The sequence below is a fragment of the Citrus clementina genome, unplaced genomic scaffold (genome assembly GCF_000493195.1).
Source record: "Citrus clementina cultivar Clemenules unplaced genomic scaffold, Citrus_clementina_v1.0 scaffold_4, whole genome shotgun sequence".
NCBI lineage: Eukaryota > Viridiplantae > Streptophyta > Magnoliopsida > Sapindales > Rutaceae > Citrus > Citrus x clementina.
The window spans coordinates 16,221,006-16,230,388 of record NW_006262274.1 but is presented as its reverse complement, the minus strand read 5'-3'; the positions used below and the strand labels follow the sequence as shown (position 1 = coordinate 16,230,388).

The 9,383-nt window shown below is 32.6% G+C and overlaps 1 protein-coding gene across 4 annotated transcripts in view; it reads left to right on the top strand.

Annotated features, from left to right (window-relative positions):
- Positions 1-7,116, top strand: part of LOC18045453 (agamous-like MADS-box protein AGL5) — a 9,843-nt gene extending 2,727 nt beyond the window's left edge. For 2 of the 4 annotated variants that reach the window (XM_006437142.2, XM_024185651.1), the window contains exons 3-9: positions 3,957-4,038; positions 5,694-5,755; positions 5,842-5,941; positions 6,070-6,111; positions 6,255-6,296; positions 6,410-6,591; positions 6,807-7,116. In XM_006437142.2, coding sequence (XP_006437205.2) covers positions 3,957-4,038; positions 5,694-5,755; positions 5,842-5,941; positions 6,070-6,111; positions 6,255-6,296; positions 6,410-6,591; positions 6,807-6,870 — 574 coding nt within the window. In that variant the 3' untranslated portion in view covers positions 6,871-7,116. Of the gene's footprint in view, positions 1-3,956; positions 4,039-5,693; positions 5,756-5,841; positions 5,942-6,069; positions 6,112-6,254; positions 6,297-6,409; positions 6,596-6,795 lie in introns of those variants that run through there. The other 2 variants (XM_024185652.1, XM_024185653.1) reach the window with 2 other exon arrangements.
- Positions 7,117-9,383: the final 2,267 nt, after the last annotated feature.

The window sequence follows — 9,383 nt, the reverse complement described above, 5'->3', positions numbered from 1 at the left end:
TGGGGGGGGTTTTTACAATCCCGGTTTTGGGGGTTTCCGCCATAAAAAAATTTTTTTTTTTTTTTTTTTTTTAAATTTGAAAAAAGCCCCGAAATTTTTTTTTTTTTCCCCCCCCCCCCCCCCCCCCCCCCCCCCCTCTCCTCTCTCTTTGTAGATTCAGAATTAACACACAATGACACGAATACTTTTCAGTTCTTCTAATACCAAGATTTTGATTTTAATAGCATGAAAGAGAAATTGTTTTAAGCCTGTTGTTGGGGATTTCTAACTGATCGTGGGGAGTGGGTATTTTAGTGGTCCTTTAGGGTCACTACATTACCCATTGTGTAGTCAAGTAAAATGAGTATAAAGAGGAAGAAGATTGTTGAGCCAATCATATTGGGGGGTCTTCTGCCAACGTGGCAGAGACAACCAATCAGTGGCTCGACAAAGTTAAGGTAACAATAATATACTCTGTGTTGTTAAAAGGCTAGTCCGGTGACTCCGGTCTATGATCTCTTCTTCTTGACTTGACTGATCATTTGGTGTCTGGACAAAAACCAAATCAAACTTTTATCGTTATTAGGTAGTCTATAGATGCATGACATGAAACTTGTTTCTTTATATATGAATTAATTGATGATACATTCTTACTCCAAGTCTGAACAATTACCCATATTAAGTATTTAAGGTATATTCTATTAAATTCTTCTTTTATGTTTTTAGCCTTGTTTATGTTTATTGATATATAGTTAATTTCTTTTCTCTCATTATTTAAGTCATCTGTTTATTTAGATGGATAGGAATTTACATTTTTATGGAATCCTTATAGTTAATACAGGAATTTTATGAACTAAATTTATTTCTTTTGATTATAGAACCCATATTTTTGTTTGACTATATTGATAATTCATCCTTACATAAAAAAAATAAAAAATAAAAAATAAATCTTCCCGCAAATGTAGTGGCTGGAATAGAAACATCTCTTTTTTTAGATATAGGATAAATCTCATAGAGGACTTATCTCTAAAATATGTTTAGTACATGTTTAGTATGGTTGTCCATATAAGTGCCTAAAATGTCCTAAAAATATTAAAGTTTTTACTATTATTTAGATGTGTTTTGAGTAGAACTTTTAGACATCAAATAAGTTATTTTGTCTCTACAAAAAAAAACCACAAATTTTGGACTTTTAGAAGTAGAGATTTGAGAGTTTTTTTAAAAAGTTAAATTGTCTAAAATGTTCATTAATTTTTCACAAATCTTATCCATTTTTTTTCATATCATAACTTTAAAAATTTACTTATTAAATTAATTTTATATTTTTTAATAAAAACTATATTTATAAAAGATATACCAATAAAAACTCTACTTGAATATACAAGCTCTATTTGAAAAGGCATATCTAGATTTGGGCTATCTATTTCTTCAATAATCTTTGTATTAGAAGTGGATGAAAGGAAAAAAAATACTCAAAGAAGGCAGAGAAAATTATTACTTTCGTAACTTTGTTTTCATTAATAAACCCCTTTTTGTTTTCGGGTGCATCGAAATCTCTCTTTATATAATCATCTGGATTGGAGCATCATATCTAAACCTCTCTTTGTATAATAATCTGTACTAGAGCGTTATGTAATCTTGCTCCACAAGTTCCATGTTGAAAAACTGATCATGCATCGGCATTTGTCAAGTTCTATTACTCCGCTTCCACTAGTCTACTACGTGACCATTTCTTTAAAATATCTAAAAATATTTACTTTCAGAGTTATCTGAAGAGTTTTTCTTTCTCTTTTTTGATCTTACATCCTTTCTCCCTTTTCCTTTTAACTGAAATGTTTGGAAATTACTTTCTTCATCAATTTTCTGTGTTGAGCTTTCATCACCTGATCTTTTTGCGCTAATAAATCTATCTTCTTTTGTTAGTAATTGTTTTCTTACACCGGACATGTGGAAGCTAGATATTTAATACCTGTGCTACTAGAATGAACTTTTTTATTTTAAATAAATTAAATAGCATGTGGTTCAGCTTTGAGAATTACGTGATACAATATATATATATATATATATATATATTAGCATCAACACAAGTGTGGGGAAGATTGGATAAGCCATGCCTATCTATGAAACTGTACTAATTGGAACATGGACATGGTGGAGCGAAACTTAATAGTTTGAGCTAATTAAAGTTGAGTATTGCACAGTTATTATATAGAGAGAGCTCTATAAGACAAGTTTTTTCATCGCCATAGCTTTACCATGCATTTGCTTCTTTTCTTGTTGGAGTTGCATGCCTTTTACTTTCAAACCTAGCCCACAGCCTATGCTTAAATTTGGAATCAAAACAATGTAGCAAAAAGTAAATTGTCCCAAGGATTTTCCGGGGATTGAAATTCTGTCATGTTTGTTATATGCTTTCTCATGCCCTTCAGATTACTTCTATTTTAAGTACCTTTTTCTCCTTAGAACTAAATGAATCCACCTTCTCATCATAGCACAATCATTGGCTTTCAAATATTCTGCACTTGGCAAAGCCTACTTTCTCACCTTGTCGCGGGTTTGTTCCATTTTGAGTACTTGTCAATAGGATTTCAGATTTCGTATTTTGTTTTACCGGCTTCTCATTCTCCCTTTCCTGCCAAAGAGCATGAAAAAAAAATATAAATTTTCTTTTAATTTAGTTGTTTTTGTTCATAACCTAACAGTACTTCACATTATTGTTGTACATTAATATATCTGATGTCAATCTTTTGTAAATTGATATGCTTTGAGTTCAATTTTTTGAAAATTGTTAAGATAATAATTCATTGTAAATATTACCAAAGTAATAGCTTGATGATCAAGCCTCCTTGACATTGATTAACGATTCCACACCTAAAGCAAAGAAATAAACAAGAAAAAACTAAAAAAAAGGCATAATTATTAAAATATACTTCTAAAGTGTAAGGGTTGAGATCTTCTGATGATGATCTCATGCAATGCTTCTCAGCAACTATTTAGGCTTCGTTTGATCCTTTTGTCTAGTAGCTGTGGCTTTCAAGCCACAACTTTAGAGTTTTCTATGATTGCAGCTGTAATTTGAAAGCTAAGTTAATTTTACCTAACAATTATTAATTTTACAATGATGTTAAGTTGCTTTTACCTTCATTGTTAATAAAATGATGGGACGAATGCATATTTTTACAGCATCTTAGGTTATGATCTGATGATATCTCCATACTCAATCAGGTATTAGAAATTCATTGTCCATGTTGTATTTAAGCAAACTGTCAGCTGGGATGGGTTAGAATCTTAGAGTTACTTAAGCTTTTGGCCAAGTCTTAACTTGGCAATGAAGGGTACAATTAGTTGTTATAATCCATCCCCGCTTCATGACATCCCATATGTTGGACTGCATGACTTAATAAATCCTGCATGGCAGCCCTTATGCTGGGTTGAGTGACTTCATAAATCCTGCATGCGGTCAGGCGGTAACCCTCCCCAACTTACTTCGTCCGTGACGAGAACCTTTTTGAAAGAGGATCACGAACTCATCTTTAAATATTGGCTTGTAGAAGAGAACATCCAAGTATTTATAGGCACACATGTCAAACTTTAGCGATTTGGGAGACAATTAGAATCATTACATTGAACAGGCGGATAGCAGTGATGGTGATCTTCTCTTTTATATATATACTTAATTTCACAAAAATCAAGGCCTCAAATATATATATTCTCTTTTATACTTCATTGCTATCCTTTCTCCCTTGTTAAGGAGCATTTGTGGCATTTCTCAAAGATTCTTTACAATGTGCCTCATGTATGTATGCATGGATTTTATGATGAGTTGGCAAGTGTTCATTTGATAAAAGAAAAAAAAATCTTGATTTATTAGTTCTTGCTTAGCATACTTTTATTATCAGTGAGATGATAATTATATAATTATATTTACTAACCATAAATTTGTTTCTCCCCCCCCCCCCCCCTCTTTTTTTTTGCAGTGTCAGAGCAACAATTGACAGGTACAAGAAAGCATGTGCCGATTCTTCTAACCCAGGATCTATTACTGAAGCTAACACTCAGGTAAAGTTAAAAGCTAATCATTGTTGTTGGAAGAAATAGTTTTAAAGTTGTTAATTTGAAAGAATCTTATGGTTTTGCAAATGTTAAAGCAACTAAAAAAGTTTATTTATACTTTTGATTTGACATCATCAGAAACTGAAAGTGGAATAAATATCAAATTTTTAGTTACTTCATTAGAAATTTAGAAATGTTTTGTGCTCCAACGCTCATCTTGGGTCACAAGAACTGCTTGTTTTTAGCTTTCTTTCGTGGCTTTCTATTTTAGGGTAACAAAACCTACTCAGGCTTAGCATTTTTTATTAGTTAAATGATACCTGAAGTCATATATTTTGGATTTCTTATTTTGTACCTAGACCCTCCTGCAATTGTATAAGAATTTGGTTGTTCCTTGTCTGTGAAGATCTATTTAATTAGTACAGTAAAATTAAATTGAATGTTTAGGTAAAGAAAAAGTTGAAATAATTTTCTTCTTCTAGCACTGCATTAAGCTTTTCTTTATGGTACATATGTAAATCTGTCTTTTCCAATTTCTGTGCCTCTCCAATATTTAAAAACGAAGCTGTAAAGGACTTAGGTTTAGGGTTTCCCTTGACTTTGGTTATACAATATTTAGAATAGCACATTAGAGGGTCTAATGCTAAATTTATTGCTTTGCGAACCACAAAGACCATCTTATGCTGATGCTCATGGCTTTACTCCTATAAATTGATATTTTAATGAATCTTTTTGGAGTTATGTTATTTTAACTTCAATTTCTTTCTTAAAATTTTGACACAAATCTTGAGCTATTGATTTTAAGAAATTAAATAGTACATAAATAGTCATCATTAAATGCTACTTTGACTTTCAATGTCTAAAATCGGATTATTTTAATTGCATGGCTCAAAATCATCTCAAAATTTCAAGTAAAAAACTAAAGTTGAAATAGCCCCCACCCGATTTTTGTAAGGCACCATCCTCCTCTTTGCTCTCAAATTGTAAATCTTCATTAAAGTCAATATTTTATGCAGAATAAATTAATTTTTTTTTCTTTCATTTCAATTATCTAGTAATGCCTTAAATCAAAGACTTTGACTTCCTTTGATTTTGTGATGCAGTTACTTGAATAATATGAAATAAAAGTTATAGACGTGAATATAAATATATATTTGACAGTTGTGGAAAACAAACAATTATACTGCCAAATTAAAATTAAAAATGTTTATCAAACACTTTGGCAGCTTAACTTTTACTTGAAGAACTCTCAAAAGTTAAAAACAAATGAAGCCGTAATATGTAAACATAAAGAAGATCTTTAAATGAGATTGTGTGTGAATCAAACTATAAATAAGTGAGAAAAAAAAATAGTAATATCGACTAAGATGTTGGCACTTAAGAATTAAGAATTGAGATGATTTTTGAAGAATTTATCTAAGGTCTCATTTAGTGATTCCCAAAACAACTCTCTGAATTTCTCTTGCCTCTTTTGCATGTGTTCTTTTTTTTTTCACATATAAATGCTTCTGTGTCTGATGCTATAAAATTGTATAATGGAATCATAGCTTTCTCATATTCTTGTGGATGTATGCATATGCATTCTCCAATTCACCCACCTTCACTTTTTCTAGAAGGTATAGAGATGTTCTAACAGTATTGTCCCATGTATAACATCTCAGTTTTACCAGCAAGAAGCCACAAAACTACGAAGACAAATCCGGGAGATTCAGAATTTGAACAGGTAAAACACATTTCATTGCCTATATTAAAGTACATTCATCCGATTGTACTTGGGAGGTCCCAATAGACAATATGTATAATCTCCAGGCACATTCTGGGTGAGGCCCTCAGCACTTTAAACTTTAAGGAGCTCAAGAACCTTGAGGCAAGACTTGAGAAGGGAATCGGCAGAGTCAGATCCAAGAAGGTATTGAATGTGTGTGTGTGTGTGTTGGGCATCGTGACATATTGTTTTGAGTCTCACTAATATGATCATTTGAATTCCTTTCAATAGTTTCCGCTGACATGTTTAATTTCATTTGTTGATTCTAACAGAACGAAATGTTATTAGCTGAAATCGAGTTCATGGAGAAGAGGGTAACTTTTCTTTCCTACTCTTTAGCACATTTTGCTTTTGCATGTGCTGTAACTTTGCTGCCAATGAGGCCGTGACTTCAGAATTTACACGCTTTCTGATCTCCAATATACAATGTAACATTTTGGCTCTTGCAAATGCGCAGGAAATTCAGCTTCAAAATGATAACATGTACCTGAGAGCAAGGGTCTTTATTTCTTCTCTCTCACCCTCACAATTCACACACACACACACACATAGCCAATCTTTAATCAATTAATCATAAAATGAAAATCATTTGTTATTAAATATCTGTTGCAGATATCTGAAAATGAGAGAGCACAACAAGAACGGCAATCAGAAAGCATGATGCAGCAAGGAGGAGGGCATGTGTACGAGCCCGCGGCTTCACAGCCCTATGACCGAAACTTCCTTCCTGTAAACCTCTTGGAACCCAATCACCAGTACGCTCGCCAAGACGATCAGCCCCCTCTTCAACTTGTGTAAGTTCCTTTCTATCTTCCATCACCAATTTTTTTTTACCCCCATTGTTGTTATTATTGTTTAGCCTAACGGCAGTCAAACCTCTCCCCACCCATATGAGCGGGGTTTGATGAACAATCACCAATATAATCGATCGCATATAAATTATGAAAACAACGTATGAATATGTATTTGTGTCGCTTGAATTTGATATTTTGGCACAGTTGAATTGCAGGATAGCTGCATCTACCAGTGAGATATGCAAAAGCCTTTCTGCTACCTTGCATCTATCAGCTTGATGAGAGTATGGTACGTACGTAAATTGAAAAGGTGAAAGCCAGTTTCTTCAAAATCCACCGCATATAACGAAGGCCTCGTGGTTTTCGCTAGCTAATGTTTGAATCTTAACTGTGTGATGTTGTTAAATAAGGGATTCCTTCATGTATTAATTATGCACCTAAACATTTCATAAACATATCTCCTGCTTACATTTACATTCATCCTTGCTACTCTGTAATTTTTGTTTCATCTATTATTTTCAATGACGTTGAACGACTAGGATGCCATGATAATTAAATAGTATACGTACCATCAATTTTACTGTGAACCGTCTTCCATAAAACTCCACACGTGACAATATCTGTTAGACGCAATAATAATATTAGAAGTGCATTGAAATAACCCTGAAGCATATCATTTTGGTCAGAGGTCTAATCGATAATCTGAAGAAGAGTTAGACCAAAACTTAGGATTATGTAAGTATCGAAGACTTTCTCGTCCGACCAAAATATTCTCATTAATTTGTAGTGAAAGTACAAAATTAATCCGCCAAAGGAGTCCAACATTTTGATCAGAGGTTGAATCGGTAAACTGAAGAAGATTTAGGCGAGAAAATTAGGATAATAGCTTACTCGCATTATTACAAAAACATTAAACAAATGATAGTTTCAAATGGACAAAGATGACGAGTGCATACTGAAATACGAGAGGTTTGAAGCAAACGATTGGAGCTGAAATCCGGAAACATTTTTATTTTTGTGTGCATGCATGTGCTCAGAAATCTCTTTAATTTTCTTAAAACCATTAAGCCGATTTCAGCTCCAATCGAACGTGAGGGCTGCTGCCCTCACAAGCATTGTGGGGGCTAAATGTTCTTTATATCCTTCTCCCTTGCGAAATGCAAGTGGAGTATGGACATCCTCTCCTGTGAGGGGTTATTTGTATTGGGCATGTACTTCATAGAATTCATTGTAATAATGTAAGTCCCAATCATGTATATCTGATTGTAAATATCAGTGTAATACCTCTGCTACAATAAGCAGTTGTTGTAAATATCTGTGTAATGCAGTAATCTGATGATTAATCAGTCTCAAAAAAAAAAAAAAAAAAAAAAGCTCCAATCGAACGTGTTTCTTTATACCCCATTATATGTCTAAATCAGCACACCCTGCAAGCCAAAAAAAAAAAGCGAAATAAAAGCTTATCACAGCTCGCTTTGAAGGGATGCATTCATGACAACTTGGTAGGCAATGCATCAGTTTCAACAAAAATGGAGCACTTAGCCATATGATAAGACCTGCTTTAGTTTTAAATCGACTAAAGTTGTAAAACCCGTTATTTGTTTCCTCTTTTACCCTTATTAAATTGGGTAGGATAATTATTATTGTATGTTTGTGTGTGAATAAAACTTATCAATTTGTTTTAAATAAGTTATGTAAGTTATTAACTTTTATTAAAAAAAGAATTTTCTTAAAATTCACGTTTTCTTACTCTCTATTTTTTTTTTAAAAAAAAGTATTTATTAATTGTCAAAAGTATTTAAGAGAAACCATCTTTTTAAGAGGAAGGCGTCTTTTATTTATACACCGTTACAACCCTAAAAAAAGAAAAAAAAAAAAAAGAAACTTAAGTCTTTCGAGAAGGAAAAGAAAGTTTTATAACTTCTTTGCTTGGTGTTTGCCTTAAGGTATTAAGTATTTCTTTGACTTATATAATTTATTTTTATTAATTATCTGCCTTTAATTACTTGTAGTATGATTTGGGTAATATGTGTGTGTTTGTAATGCTGTGATAATATGAACAGTCTCCATTCTTTGCTTCAAATCGTTTTCTTTATTTAGAATCCCATGAATACGTTTACATATCATGGAACTAGACATCCTAAGCTTTCTCTTGATAGGTTTTGTGTTGAAATCCTTTGAGTATGCAAATTGTTATGATTTTTCGAAATTGGGTTACTGGTGCTAGAAAATTCTGATTTTCAGCAGTATTTTTCACTTCTGGAAAAGTTTCCGTAAGGTTACACATCTTTAAAAATTATGGCGATTTTTGTATCAATAGATCTATGTCTCATGTGACTGCATATTTAATTTTGTGATTTTATTCATTATGGTTAAATTATTAAAAAAAAAAAAACATAACATGCAGCTGCTGCAGATCTGGAAACTTTTTTCCAGAATTGCAGAAGCTGAAACATGTAACATTTTAGGCTAATTTATGAACAGTATATGACTGTTAAGATTTTATAATGAAATTTCAATCTTTCCTTTGTCTTTAATGTTTATTGAAAAACAGTTTTTCTTACAAAAACTTTTGGGACCGATCTTATACAATGCATAATAATTCGTAATCTAGAAAATCATACCTTAACAATTTGAGAAGATGAACGATCGAAAATAATACAGGCTCCTAGATCACGATCCATCACCACCAATTTTGTTAGATCGCGATCCGTCACCAATGATCTTCCAAATTATGACTCAGATTTGATCTCCACTTGACGTGTGGGTGCCTTTATCACCACTAAAAGCAA